Genomic DNA, 16,235 nt, shown 5'->3' on the forward strand with positions numbered 1-16,235 from the left:
ACAATATTAAGTTAATCAAATGATCAAAATGATTGTCAATAGAACTCAAAATAATGTTTGCAACCTAAAATGTTTAAATGGGTGGTTGATTTATGATTTCACTTTTCTAACTTTAGTTAGCATAAACAACATATGCAAAGTTACAACGCTCAAAACAAAAAGAAAACTTGTGTGACATCACAAAAGTGACATCACTAACCCTAAAATGTACATAAACTGGGAACACGCAGTCCATGTTGAGAAGAGGAAGAGTTGTTGTAGTAGAGCACATTTGTGAGTCTGCTCAAGCTGTTGCATCCGTCTTTTCATACAATACAGTACGTAACACGAATGCAATAGCATGTCACTCTGTAGGCATCTTACAACATTTATCACTCAAGCGATTTATAGATTATCATGACAGGATTTGCTAATCAATGACTTGAAGATAGTTAACTCCACATCAGCAACATAAATGAATCAACTAAACATTCAGAAACGTCTTGTTGCATTCTACATGTTGTCACTTCTTCTTGAGTCTCTCCATCATTGTCCGACTCCAGTTTAAACATAAAAGGCAGAACAGTTTGTGACATTTTAGTGCTTGTATGTAATCGGAGCTGCTAACACACATGAGCTCTTGAAGCTCCGCCCTCTGTGCGGGGAGCAGCAGCTCATTTGCATTTAAAGGGACCCACACACGAAACAACTCGTTTTTACTGACCCTCAAAAAAGGACAACTTTAACATGCTGTACAAAATTATCTGTTGGGTATTTTGAGTTAAAACTTCACATACACACTCTGGGGACAACAGAGACTTATTTTACATATTGTAAAAAGGGGCATTATACCACCCCTTTAATTAAATCAATAAATTAGAATTCTTAACTTGCAAGTGCAACCATGCATTTATTTAAGTTGTTGTAACAGGTTCCTGTTAAAATCCCCTGCTTATGCTTTTATCATGCTGAGAAACTACAGTATTTTAATAAAAAAGTGTCACTGTGTGTGGAGTGTGACTGAAGAAATTTAGAGCGTTACAATTGCCCCCAGTCTCCCCTACTGCACGTGACTTGTGATAGAATGGGCCAGTATGTATAAAGCTTAATGGCAGAGTTTGAACTCCTTAGGCATAACGGTTTCGTTCAGTACATACTGACCCCAATTCTGATCATTTTCTTACGTTTGACCATAACCCTCTGAACAGTGCTGCAGTAGTTAACACGTCCAATTTGAAGAAAATGCTGCATATAGTGCAGATTTTTTTTTTTTTTTTTTTTAAGCAAGTTCTGCCAATAAGTTTTTGATTTTCTTTCAGTTTGGCACACACACACTTTGTACATCCTGTGCCATCTCTCTCTGCTTTTCGTTATTGACAGACTGTATCGCTCTTAGAACTGGCAGCACTTCATCGGTCAACAACTTTAAGATCGGACCATTTTTGTTAGTCTCAGCAACTATACAGTGTTCTGAAGCAGCTGCGTTGACAGGCGCTGTGCCTCACTGCCACTCAGCATTCTTTCTTTTGTTAGTAACACCTGCAGAAAGGTGTTTTTTTGTTTTGTTTTTTTTACTCTCGAGTCTTGACTTCTGGAGGTAGAAGTACTCTGGTCTGTGGTTTTCCAATTGTTTCAAATTATAGATTTTTTTCATTACATAGTGTTTACTCATTACTATATAGTGATATCTTTTATATAATGAAACATTTTTATAATGAAACAAATTTCAAGCTAAAGTATGTCATTTCTGTGCCACTGTTGTTCCCTAAATATTAGAAAAAATCCTTTCTGCTAAAAAACAAACAAAAACTCTTATAAAAACATTATAAGTCGTTATATACACTACCATTCAAAAGTTTGGGCCTGGTAAGATTTTTTTTTGTTTGTTTTTGGTTTTCTATTTTCAAATATGTTTATTTATTTATTTTTCAGTGTCACATGATCCTTCAGAAATCATTAATTGTGTCATCCTTCAGTAATATGCTGATTTGTTGCTCATTTCTTATTATTTAAATATTGGAAACAGTTATGTTACTTGACATTTTTGTGGATACCATGAAAAATATTTGTAAATATATATTTCCATATATATTTCCATAATTTGTTTATTAATAGTTCAAAAGAACCACATTTACTGTATTTGAAATAGTAAGGATATTTGTCATGTTACAAAAGATTTATGTCACTTTTAATGTCACAATTTAATACATCCTTGCTGAATAAAATGATTAATTTCTTCTTTTTTTTTCAAACAGCCTTTCTGACCCAAAACTTTTAAATGGTAGTGTAGTTTTAGTTAATCATAATCATTATTTCTGTACATTTATCTCCATGAAACAACCTTAACAATTATGTGCAGTTTTCATCAGGAATTATTTACAGATATACCAGTTCTTTCCCCACACAATTCTTATACATTATAAACTTATAAATTACTTATAAATTTCTTAATCCCCTATTGGCTGCAACTTATGTTTGTCTTGGATTTACCCAGCATGCTACCTGGTGTGTCAGGAGCGAGCAAAACATTGTACTGCTCTGTTTTGCTCTTTATCTGAGGCAGTGATCAATTGCAAAATGGCCTGTAGAAATTGATTTAAATGCCACTGTATACTGCCTTCAAGGCCCTCTCAGATTAACAATGCTAATTTTCTTTGACCTGTATTCATTTGCATGTAAATTTCCAAATTGACTCTACATATTAGAAAAACAAAAAAAAATATTTTGAGTGCCTAAAACTTAGTGGATCACCTCAGGACCAATTATAAACTGCTGTGGATTTCACTGCTTAATTCCCCTGACGAACAGAAGTCCAGAACGTGGCGTGTTTATTCATACATTGACTAGCATAGAATTTAAATTTCAATGAAGCACCGAGTGACTGGGCTAATTGGGTAAGGAAGTGCTGCAATCTCAGAGTGCAGCTTGGAATACTGTTGATGTAATTACGATCCATGCCGAGAGTACAGTAGGTGCGTTTGAAATTAATTAACTCCCCTTCTCGTGCTGTAGTTAATCCTAATGTTTCGGATTGTTTTGCTTTTGACAGTCCCCCACCCCCCACCCCCAATTATGCTGATAGTGAAAGTTAATCAATTCCTCCTGATTTGCTGCCCACTAAATGTTGTGGAACTCATTAGCTTATTAACCTCTGTTTTATATCAAGTGCATTTTGGGGTGCTTTTCCATCCCCTCCAGCACCTCGCTGTGTAAGTGATAGCAACTGTCAAATTACTGTCAGACAATTGGGGCTTATGCCACACTAAATGTCCAGAGACCTCCCGGTCTTTTTAAATGACGTGTGTGCGCTAACAAGACTGTGCTAACGGCTTGAACGCCTCTTTGCAGGACTTTGTTATGAAGATAATCCGCTCTCTGGAGAGTCCGTCTTCAGTCATCCGTGCCAAGGCCTTTCTCGTTCTTCTGCAGGTCCTTATGCACAACAGAGAGATGCTTCTGCTCTGCTGTAACTCCAGGTAAACACTCTACACCAGGGGTGCCCAATCCTGCTCCTGCCGATCGACTGTCCTGCACAGTTTATCTCCAACCCTAATCAAACACACCTGCCTTTAATTTTCAAGTGATCCTGAAGACCTTAATTGGTTGCTTCAAATGTGTTTGATTAGGGTTGGAGATAAACTGTGCAGGACAGTCGATCGGCAAGAGCAGGATTGGGCACCCCTGCTCTACACAATGAAATCCCATAAACCAACTGTGCAGAATACATTGACAGAGCACACACGTTATAGATCCGGTGAAATGCTTCTGTTCCTCAATACCGCTGAGAGCCAAATATACACGGAACGGTAAACAAAGACACAAGCACAAAGGAAAAAACAGGAGAGATGTTCCTCTTGTGCCCCATATCCAAGTACAAACACACAACAAATAATTCCACATATGAATCAGAAAGAGAGGAAGAGACCATCATGGAGATGGAGATAGGGAAACGCATAGACTAAATCAATATCATATATGTTTCATAAATGGTTGGTGGAGAGATGCATGAGAGGATGGACACTCTAGTGAGTCTGTTGCTCCACTGGACAGTAACTGTTTTAGTTGAAGGTTTTTAAAAATTTCATTGACTTTCCTCTGTTATGACTGCAAAAGTTCCTCAAAAGTTCTTCCCAACATTCATAATGTTTTAAACATCTCTAAATATCCTTGCATGCATGATTATTACACATTTTGGCAAATGTAATTAATGCTTGCTAATACCAATTAAGAAGTGTTTATTTAAGGGTGAAGTATGTACGATTTTGTATGTTTAAATACACTAGTGCAAAATGCCAGTGCAAAATCAGTTTTTGTGTGTGTTTTTAGTAATTGTTGGTTCGGTGTGTTTGAGTGCTCATTGTTACAATTACACAGCAAAAGTTCAGAGACATTTTTATTTGTGCATGGTAGAAAGCAAATACTGATACTGACATAATGACATACAATAAATATGGAAAATTGAACTACACGATTGAGGGAGCAGGCTACACAGTGAACTCCAAGAAAACGCTACGTTTGAGCAAACAGTTTGTGTATAGGCCACTACAAATGATGGCCGTGAAAGAGACTGTGAACACATTAAATAGGATACGTTTAGTTGGTGAATAGCATAGGCTACTATTACACGGTAGCGATAACGTTAAGCGCACCAGAATAAAATACAATATTCAGAAATAAACAGTATAGCTGACTTACAGATTCAGTTAACATCCACAAATGAATAAGCGCAACGATTCAGGGAGCAGGCTATACAGTGAACTCAGAGAAAACGCTACTTAAGCTCCACTGCTTTCTTCGACCCTCTCTGTCTCTGGTCCTGGGCTGTGCTCACTCAGTGTCAGTGTGAGAGGGGGAGTGGCCAGCTGTGCTCACTCAGTGTCAGTGTGAGAGGGGGAGTGGCCAGCTGTGCTCACTCAGTGTCAGTGTGAGAGGGGGAGTGGCCAGCTGTGCTCACTCAGTGTCAGTGTGAGAGGGGGAGTGGCCAGCTGTGCTCACTCAGTGTCAGTGTGAGAGGGGGAGTGGCCAGCTGTGCTCACTCAGTGTCAGTGTGAGAGGGGGAGTGGCCAGCTGTGCTCACTCAGTGTCAGTGTGAGAGGGGGAGGGGCCAGCGGCTAGAGCGGCAAAAGCCAATGTGTGCTTCTTTTATCTATATATTTAACGATATTTTTTACATTTCTAATCCAAACAACGCCAAACTTGGCACTGCACTTACTCGTGCCCGTAGCAAGACACCTGTCAAGTTTGAAATCCATCGGACTAACGGTTCGAGAGATATGCGATTAACAGACACACACACACACACACACAGACAGAAAGACAGACGTTCCTGTAATTTATAGATAGATGGATAGATTCTCTTGACCCAGTTTATTGTTCATTGACTACTATTAGTATGCCATTCATTGTTTTTTTCCTCCCAAGTGTAAAGATTGAGCCTCCCAGGCACCATCTAAACATTGAGAGCAGTACCAATAACTGTAGCAGGCTGAGCCAATGGGTGTTTAGCCACTGTGGGACCATGGTTGATGCGTTACATGGGAAAAGAAATTCAGCTTTGGTTACAGAAGTGCAAGCCAAGATTCACTGCATTTTAGACCTTTAAATATTAAACTGGTCATTAACACGTCTTATACCATGGTCTGTCTGAATACTCGATTCTGATTGGCTGGAAGGTGCGCAATAAAAACGTTTAATGCACAGGTAGTTCCAAGTCAGTTTAATCACAGTTCTATATTAATGCACTGTTTTCATTGAAGCACACAGATATGTACATCATTTGCGCTGTTTTCATTTCTAGCACACACACGCATACGTCATTCACACACACACAGAAATTTCAGAAGCACAGAAACTTTTCAACGCTGCCTGCAACTTTTTGTGATAAAATAGCTTCGCTACTGAATCTCTACATTATATTTATCAGCAACGAGGGGGTTACATTGAAGCTGTGAGTTTAATTACTTCAAAATAGCGTTTTGAAAGGGGACCGCCCCAGTGACCGCTTTTGTACCTTTCTTTTAGAGTGTAGTGTCACAGAATCTGCATTTTGCCAAATTCAGAAGATTTTCATAAAAAGAAAAAAAAGTGAAAATTATTGCAATGACCAACAGAAAAATGCTTGGTTTGAAGGTGCGTGAGTGGAAATCTCTGTGGTGCTTCATACACACTATTGACAATGGATAATAGATTTATTTTATTTTTTGCCTGCAAGAATCACTTCTCTGAAATAACAGGATTTAAAATATCATGGACTTTAAGCTATAAGTTTTTGGTTGGTAGAAAGTTAATAATGAAAAGATCTCCTTAAGAAATTAAGAGTGTATACGTGAATTTCAGAGATGATAGATTATAGATGAGAATTCATCACCTTTCATCTGGATGATGATTGCAGGGGGAGAGCTGCCTCTAGACATGGCATGGGAACTTAAATAGATGAGTTTCATTCTCTCATCCTTCAGATGTCTCTCTGCTCCCAAAGTCATTTCCTCAAATAGGATTAGTCAAAAAGAGATTATGGTTGAAGATAGTTTGATATTAAAAAAGAAAGAAAAAAGAAGGAAAAAGAAAAACACTTTATTTTAAGGTGACATAGTTACACATTACTTTATGTACTTACTATAGTAATAACAGTAAATTATGCATAATTACAAGTAACTAACCCTAACCGTAACTCTATACTAAGTACATGTTGTTAATTAAGATTCCTCAGTACTTATTTGAGTAACTGCAATGTTACTGTCACCTTTAAAAAATGGGCCCTATCATACACCCGGCACAGTGTGGCGCCATGCGCGACACAAGTGTTTTTTGCTAGTTTCAGCCTGACATTTTCGCCTCCTGCACTACGTTGTTTAAATAGCAAATGCATTTGCGCCCATCTGTGCACCCATGGGTGTGCTGGTCTGTAAACGAGGTGTGTTCAGGAGCATTGATGGCGCGTTGCTATTTTGAGGCAATTGAAATAGACTGCGCCATTGACCAACTGAAACCTGGTCTAAAGTCAATGGCACAGTATTTTTTTTTTTTTTTGTCATTTAAAGGACGCATTAGTAATGTGAGCCTATAGGCACACACACAGCAGCACACAAACATGCTAAATGTAACAATTAAAAGGATTACGATGTAAAAGATTAATATTGTGTACATAAAGATATGGTAGAATCCGGCTTGTCTCATAGATGGTCTGTTCGCGTGCTTTAACCTCGCGCACGAGCAGATCCGTTTCCTCTCTGGAGAAGCGTTCAGTTTTTCCACTTGCAAATTCCACTATGTAAATAGCGAATCCATCATGGCGCAACTGGCTTTTAAAGGGAATGGTAGATGAAACTCTGATTGGTTTATTGCATGTTACGCCCAAAACACACCCATTACTCATTAAGAGAATAGGGACAACCCTTTTAGACTATGTGTCGAGCGCGACAACCATTTTTCCCGCCGTTAATCTAGCAAAAGTGGATTCAGACACGCCCTGAGTGCGCTTTAGACCATGTGCTTAAATCGTTAAAATAGGGCCCAAAGTAACCAAAAATGTTGCCATTGGAGAGCTATTTTTCAAACTGGTTTAGGGCTGTTAATGATTAATTGATAATTTTAATAGTTTATTTGATTATTGATTAATCAATTTCATTAGCTATATGTTAATTATTTTTAAATACTGCTTACAAGCTAAACAAAATTGAGTGCAGGAGAATGTTTCTGTTCACTGCAGATGCTTTGATAGTGTGTTAAACATGATGACAAGCATTATGAACGTTCTTCACCATGTGCCGGTCTCCCTGACAGTGTCTGATGCATCATGTCAGTGTTAGCCGGTAGAGCATGCACTGTAAATCTTGCTGCGACTGACCAGTGAAGTTATATTTTGCAAACCACACTCACTGGTAACAGGAATTTTTTGTGGGACCATTTGGGATGGCAAGGGATAAGGGTGTTGTTCTTCCTCAATTATTTCTATGGATATAAAAAAAAAACAAGGAAAATGTGATGTTTTCCATATATTTCATGCACATATTGTCACTTAACAATCTGCTCAATAAACATATACATAAAACAAAAATACAGAGGACTGAAAAATGTATTTGAGTAAAATAACAATACTCTAACAGTATTTTTCATACTGTCCCAGTTTAATATGCAGAGTTGAAACTGTGAGTGATACATTAATAGATTTCCCTGAAACATTTAAACTGATACTGTTTTACTTTTAAAACATGGCATTAAATGAACAATACAATCAACAGATCTTCCTAACCCAGCTCTTTTTGGCTTGGCAACGGATTGGCTTGACCTCGAACTGTGAAACCAATGACAGAAACAGGCCGATCATTTTTAAACTTACATTTTCCATAATTGAGTCTCTTTCCTTCAATCTTACATAAGAAGAATGAATCTTGAAACTGATCTCATTATTCCTTTTGTATGTACATCTTCAGAATATAACCGGTCATTTTCTTTAATCATGTTCTCCTAATTCATCTATATTTAATTTGAAGCCAGTCTTGAACAGCTGAAGCTCCTAATTGCTCTCATCACTGTCTTACAAACACAGGATGTCTGTCATCACTAGCATTTCCTCTGCCCGGGAACGAGATGTGCGCTCTCTCTCTCTCTCTCTCTATTCCTCATTTTCTCCTTCTACCTCGAGTTCAAGCAGTGCCGCACTGATGGAGTATGTCAGAACTGACCCAGCGTTCCATCTCCCAGAGTGAGAGCGTTTCCTCGCTGTTCTCATAAACACTTCTCTAATTATCTGTGCAGCTTCTGCTGCAAACAGCCCTGTCAGATGAGTGCGTCAGCCCGCCTCAGAAGTGCCAAACCGGACACGACGTGTCCAGCCCCTCTCAGGTCAGAGCAGACACATTGAGGTCTCCCAGCTTCCAGATAAGGGGATGTTTTTAACTCAATGAGACTGCAGCAGAGCTCAGACGTATTGAGGAGATGTGTCTGGTCTAGGATTGGTCCTCTGGAGGTTTCTGATGGAGGAGGGGTTGGAGCTCTACTGGAGTTTTTAATTTGAACATTGAGATAAGAATGTTTCATTTTAGAGACTGCAGAAATGGACTTTGCAGAATATCTGCATTGTTAAAGGTTTTTTTTTTTTTTTTTTTTTTTTTTACAAAACAGTGGTGATAAATACTAACTGCGACTGCTGTTAACTGATCATTCTAACTCGATTATTCTCTAACAGTGTGTTTGTGGCATTTCCCTAGCATCCATCTGGATTTAAATTTTCATATTTATTGTGCTTCCTTATAGCTTCATAATGGAAGCTTTATGATTTAGATCTGTTTATGGACTGTCTCATTCATGGTGTCCAGTGGTCTAGATCAGTGGCGGCTGGTGTAAAAAAAAAAAAAAAAAAAATTTTGATTTATTAATGCAGGACTGAATGTAGGCTAATTGTTAAATAACCATTTAACAGTGATAATAATGTATCATTAGCCTAATGCTTAGCTAAAAATGGAAAATTCAGCATGCCGTAAGGTAAGGTTGGGCAATAGCCAATTGCCAAAATGGTGTAATCTCAGTATTTTTTTTCTTCTATTAAAAAAAAAAAACCGGCTATGAAAACAAACATAGTGAATGTAACCTTGCAGTCTATCTAAGCAGTCTATCCAAAAAAGGGGTCAAATCACATTACATTCTAACATTGCAACATTCCAATCTAAAAACAAAATAATGCTTTTTAAAGTAGATTAGTAAAGATTATTAATAGAGGTATATTTGTTTCCATCAATCGGTGCACAAGTGAAGTTTACGTATGATGACGAAAGCACGTTAGTGCGAGCCCTCCCGGAACCCATAGAGAATGCATTGCAGTGCCGTCTATGGGAACACTATGGGCGATTCTCGGGTCCATTGTCAATAGTTTAGCAATGCGTGATCTCATTTTCAAACCATGCAGATTTCTGTTGGTCAATGCGGTAAATTAGCAGGACCAACTTAAACACAAGCAAAATCTGCTTGGAGAATGTTTGTGTGGATTTCAATTGAAATGACTAGATTTCACCTGCAAAATTTCACTGAGCAATGATAAATGTGACCGCATTTTAAGTCTATTGTTTTTTGTTTTTTACTCCCTATCAGATTGTTTTAGTGGTAACTTTTAGTTGTCGTACCATGAACTACTAATGGCATTTCCACTAATTTGCTTGTTAAGTGCGAGGCAGATTCTGCTGGCTCAACAAAACAAAAAATAGTTTTTATTTTTTTATTTTTTTATAACATTTCAGTAATAGTAACTTTATTAGGTCCGTAGACAACTGAAAAAAGCAAATATGCAACAAACAATAAACAAGTTGCAAATATGGAATTAATTGTGCAGGGCTTTCACTGTGATGTTGAGTTATTGCCTGAGGAACATTAAATCCTCTTCAGAGTTCTTTGTGCGTGTGTGTGCAAGTGCATGAGTGAGTTAGGAACAACACACAGTGCTTACGTCGACTGTATTTATGTGAATACTCACCAAGGTGGGTGTTTTGGCATATTCCGTTTAGGCACACAACCGGAGACATAGGCTACTGTGCTTGTCCGTGTTGCGCTCGAAATGTGCGTGCACAGAAAGCATCCTGTCAATAGTGGATTCAGTTCTTCATTTCAGTATTTCTATATATTAATATTTCTTTTTAGTATCAAGCACATGCTGTTGTTTACTTTTTCATTCATCCATGTTTCTTTATTGAAAACCTTAAATGGTCCCGCTCACTGAAAGCTGTAGGGATTATCATACGGACATAAATACAACACATTTATAGGGAGTGAAAAGTCTGTGTGTCTAAAAGTAGCCGGTGAAATGTTTCGAAGTGTCTCTTGGCACAGCAGAGCAGTTTCAATGAAAGGATATGTTGATTGAATCTGAGTGCAGGGTCTCAAGGTTACCATAGAAATGTAAGTGGTTTGACGTTAATTGCTGTTGCGACAATCGCGAACAGCACTGAACACGCACTATATTATATTTCTAAACTTTTCATTAGCTTTAATAGGCTGTACAACAAAGGAATTGTAATTGGCTGGTTTTTCTGCAGGAAACTAATCTCTAGTGATGTCAATTTTTTTATCGATCATTTGTTGGTAAAGAGTGAGTGCCATAGGTTTCTGAACGCTGTCTCATGTCATGACTTAACAAACGGATTAAAGTTTATATATATATATATATATATATATATATATATATATATATATATATATAAATGAATAAATGTATAAATAATTCAATTGAATTCGATTCAGTTGTCCCATTTAAAAAATTCTAAATGTCACAAGACAAATTTATATAGACAGACTTAACTGAAAGTATGGGGAGCCATCCTGAAACTGTCATTGTAAGGTGTTGATAATGGAGTTCTTACAGATGCACACCTCTAAGTAATTTTTTTTTGTTTTTTATACACTTATTGCTTTCATGTCTGCACTTCAAGTAAGCTACAGAATCTGAAGCACAATGCTCCTTTTATTATAATATGTTCTCAAATGTATTTATTTTAAATGATGCAAAGCATCAGGAAAAACAAATACAGTGATATATCACTGATTGGTGCATAGTGACAGACAGAGATTTTTTTTACACAAAACAAATAAATTAATTTGCTTTTATCCCATAATCTTGTTGTACTCTGATCTCTGAATCCAATTAGAGCACCGTCCTTGATTAATCATTGCAAATTTGTTTCCTTGAATATAGTTTAAGAGATATTTGCACATAGTGCTTTAAAAAGTGTTTAAAATTGAAAATACTTTGAGAATGACTTTACATATTTATGCACTGAATCTTGTTTGATCTGCAACCAAAACTTAAGAATGCATAAATGTGAACAGTGCCCTTTCTGTGAATAGATTGATTGATTGTCCCCTTAGAGTCTTTAACTGCTTACAGCCTCATTAACAGAAAGAACTGCAAATAAACACATCCTGCATTTATTTATGAGACTTTTTGTCCCATATCTCTGCACAGAACTGCTTCAGCTCAGTGACATTTTTAGGCTTTTGAACATCAACTGTGTGTTTTAGATTCTGCATTGCTTTTATGCTTTTCAATATTGCCTTGCTGCATTACCCCTACTGTGTTTCAGCTTAAGTTCATGGATGGATAGTTTAACATTCTCTGCTACGCAGCAGAATTCATGGTTGCTTCAACTACGACAAAGCATCAAAGGTTCTGATGCATCAAACCATTACCAAAACATTCATGTTTCGATGCATCTGTCCATAAGACGTTGTTCCAGAACTCTTGCGAATCATTCAGGTGCAAACGCAAGACAGGTTTTAGTGTTTTCTTGATTCAATCTTGCTTCTTTGCCGTGGATCCCATTTTTCCTGAGGATAGAGTCATGTACAATGACATTAGCCGAGGCCTAAGAATGTTTTGAATGTTCATTGAGGCTTCACAGATAATGGACCTCTTTCACATTTCCTGGGTTCTGGAAAGTCATCATAGTTGGGTAAATATATAGTGGTGAATGAGAATTTCCAAAAATACCTATATAATTTTTGCATTCCCATTTGGCCCAATTTCAAAAGAAAAAGTCCACGGTAGTGTTTCTATGACTTCCCAAAAGAGGGGGAAAAAAAATTCTAGAGAGAGATTGATTACTTTGGTCACTCCCTCATCTGTTCTATTAGAAACAATCAAGCTGCAGCATTAAAGGTGCCCTTGCATGGATTATTTTATTATTTTAGAATGTTTCCTGGGGTGCCCTTAAAATGTTAGTATGTTTTTTAGATCAAAATTTGTTATAATTTAGAAATAAAAGGCATTTTTCCTCGCCTGATTTTAGCTTCTGATTTGAACGCTCTGTTTGAAGGGGCGTGTCTGCTGTGAGACTGCAGTGTAAACGCCCACTGCTGTGATTGGCTGCTGTGAGACTTCAGTGTAAACGCCCACTGCTGTGATTGGCTGCTGTGAGACTTCAGTGTAAACGCCCATTGCTGTGATTGGCTGCTGTGAGACTTCAGTGTAAGCCTGTTGATCACGTGAATGAAGATCTTATCATTGCAACGCAGTTTCTGCACTCTCACTAATGATTTCACCAATGTAAACATGATGTACGTACAGTAAGAGCTTCGTTGTGCAGCGTTACAGCGTCATTGATTTCATAACAAGTTTTGGCAAGTGTCCAGATAAACTCGCGCTGTGTGATTGACAGCTTGGGCGACTGGAAAGGGATTGTTCTTTGATCGCTATCTGTATATTAATCACAGTTTAAGAAAGATTATTTTCATCCTACTAAGAGAAACGACGTGAAGTTGATCGTTTAGTCACTGGCTTGATTTACTGATGCATAAACAGTATTGAACGACTTTGAGAGAAAGATTATCTGTCTGAACCTGAACAGTTACACATCAGAAATCCACATAACCCACTGCTTCTTCAGAGGCTCGGATGAAGGAACTAAAAAAAATACCTTTGTGTTCATTTGTACATCCAAACACTGAGCAACTGCCATGCTTCGCTCGTTTGCAAGCCATGATGTCTCTCGAAGAAAAATGATTCGGACGATGATTCGTCTGCGCAGTTCCGCCTGGCCTTGAACATGGGCTGGCATTTGCAAATTTTTGGAGGCGTACATATTAATGATCCCGACTGTTGCGTCACAGTCAGTGTTATGTGGAGATTCGCCTATTTTTCAGGGGTGTTTTTCAAAAACGAGATTTAAATAAGAAGGAGAAAACAATGGTGTATGTCATGTCCATGTACTGAACTCTTGTTATTTAACTATGCCAAGATAAATTCAGTTTCAAATTCTAGGGCACCTTTAATGTTTTCTGCAATTTAATGCCATGGTAAAAGTTAAAATATATAATGTTATAAATATACACTACATTTTTTAAAAATGAAAATATAAAAAATGTTGCTAGATTTACTTGTAAATAACTGTGGAAACGTGTCGTCACAGTCTGTGAAAAAATGAGATTTCGGCAGAATGGCCTCATTGAATGAAGTGAACATACTGGCAGAAATCTTTTTTTAAAGAAGGTTTGCAATGAAAATTATGGATGGAATGATAGAAATGTGAGGCTCTGGTTGTTGGTTAGTGCAACAATTATTTTATTCATTGGCTCCGGATAAAGGAAGTTTGAGTGTCCTTGGTTTAGATGGTGCTGTTCTCATGCACCTCTGCCTTTATAGTTCTGCCCACTCTTTAGATTAGAATCCATTAATCTGGAAATCTGGTTTATTTTCTGCATAGCAAGTAGTCCTAAAGCTGCTGCCAGACCCTCATCAGTTTTCAAATGAATTCTGTCTGTGCCCTGACATACCCAATTCATATAATCAAGGGTTTGGGAATTGACTGATAAGTTGAAAATGTCGCCTCAGAGCAGACAAAAAACCAAATATGTGACCCCATTCTGTGGGTCTATAAAAACTGTTCACAAATCACTGCATTACAGCTTGAACTGTCAGGATAACAAAGAACCGCTAGGGAATGAAATGTTACCCTGTCACTCCTGTTGTTCCCACTCATTCAGTCAAGAAACGATCTTGCGTAGAATTCCAATTATAACCGTATGCACGTACTGTAGACCCATGAGCGCACAGCAGACCTGGCACCAGTAAATGTAATTTATTGTGAAAGTCACCGTTCCCTTTCTCATTTCTGTTCTTCCTCAGGTAATGTAGCGGCCGGCTCGCCATGTCCGTCTAATAAAGGGCTGCTTGATCCTAACATCTCGGAATAAATGGTTTTGTAAATCATGCTCATGTCTCCAGATTTTCATTTTCTCCCTCGTACCTCCTCACCTACGAGCACTGAGTATCCCTGACATCCGACAACAATTCATTCTGAGAGAGGGAAAATGATAGCCTTTTGGGAGGAGGAAATTTATTATAGGCTAATCCAGTCTGGCAGCAACTCCATTGGTGCACTCGTAAATACCAAGGTTGTCATTATTGCCTCTCTCCTGTCAGTAAGCGGAGGTTGGTTGAAATTTGTGAGGACTCTCAGAGTGCTTGCTTTATTTTAGATTTGTGGCAAAGATTGTTCTTTATTCAAAATGTAGAATTAATCAAAGAAAAACCTTGATGGAGAGGTTTCGTTCAGAATACTGGCAAATACTAATTATTGAAGGGAGAAACCTCATCAAATAGTGTTTATAATTGCAGCTAATAATAATACTCCATGAAAAACACTGTTCCTAAATTTTTACTTAAAAAAAAATATATTATAATAATAATAATAAGTATTATAATAGTTTATAACAAGGTATCATTTGTTAACATGAACTAATAGTGAGTGATATATTTTTACAGCATTATTATTAACTAACATTAACCCTTTGTTTGGGAAAATTGTTATTTTCATGTGAGTTAACACTAGTGCATTAGCTAATGTAAACTAACGCTGACTAACTAATAAATGCTGTAGTGTAGTATTGTTAAATGTTATTGCATGTTATCTAATGTAGTTAACTAATGTTAACAAATAAACCTTATTATAAAGTGTCACCATAGTAATACTAATAACTAAGCAAACTAAACAATGAAAACATACTTCTATTCATCCTTAAAGGAATTATAAACCAAAATAGTGTTCTTTTAATGCAAACTTTTTGGCATCTTTTAAACTGTAATAATAAAATATAAGCTAATGAAGAATAATATATTGGGCTATAATACAAATAAAAAAAAAAGTAATAAATTGAGGGGAAAAGTGAGTTTTATTTAAAGATATTTGCTTGAATCAACTTGTCAACCAAGTGGCCAGGTTTTTTTCTATTTTTTTCTATTCACTTCATCGGAAAGCACAGTGATTAATTAAAGCAATAAGCCTAAAAGTGCCTAAAACCCCCTTAGCTGTTCTAAATTCACTGTAAAACACAGCTTCAAGGGGCTTATTGCTTTTATAAAACGGTTACTCCATAAAAATGTACATTTTACTATTTATTTTATTCATAAAATAAACACCAGCAACAAAAAATATAACGTTATAACACATTTATTCCCCCGCCATGCAATGTAGTTCCAAATGCAGCAACAAAGAATCACAAACGGCAGTTGCGCAGTAATACTAATGTAATGCGGTCACAGGTGTATGTTTGTTGAGTAATTTACAAAGGCTTCGAACACGGCTCTACCAATCAGAATCAAGGACCGGAACTATCTGTGTTATAAAACAATTTGCCCCAGCTAGTAAGGAAGAATATTCCCATGCAAGAGAACGTGAAGGCAGCATTACATTTTAACATGCAAGAGGCTATATAATATTTGTCAGAAATTTCACCACAGGCATGGTTTTCCAATAAGCCTGGGTAACATTTAA

The 16,235-nt window shown here is 37.2% G+C and overlaps 1 protein-coding gene across 1 annotated transcript in view; it reads left to right on the forward strand.

The window, feature by feature from the left end:
• ulk4 (unc-51 like kinase 4) overlaps positions 1–16,235 on the forward strand; it is a 199,133-nt gene that overhangs the window by 63,691 nt on the left and 119,207 nt on the right. The window contains exon 22 of the mRNA XM_084435286.1: positions 3,328–3,455. Within this exon, the coding sequence (XP_084291412.1) occupies positions 3,328–3,455 (128 nt within the window). The remainder of the gene's footprint in view (positions 1–3,327; positions 3,456–16,235) is intronic.

Source organism: Rutilus rutilus, assembly GCF_951802725.1.
Source record: "Rutilus rutilus genome assembly, chromosome: 17".
NCBI classification, from domain to species: Eukaryota; Metazoa; Chordata; class Actinopteri; order Cypriniformes; family Leuciscidae; genus Rutilus; species Rutilus rutilus.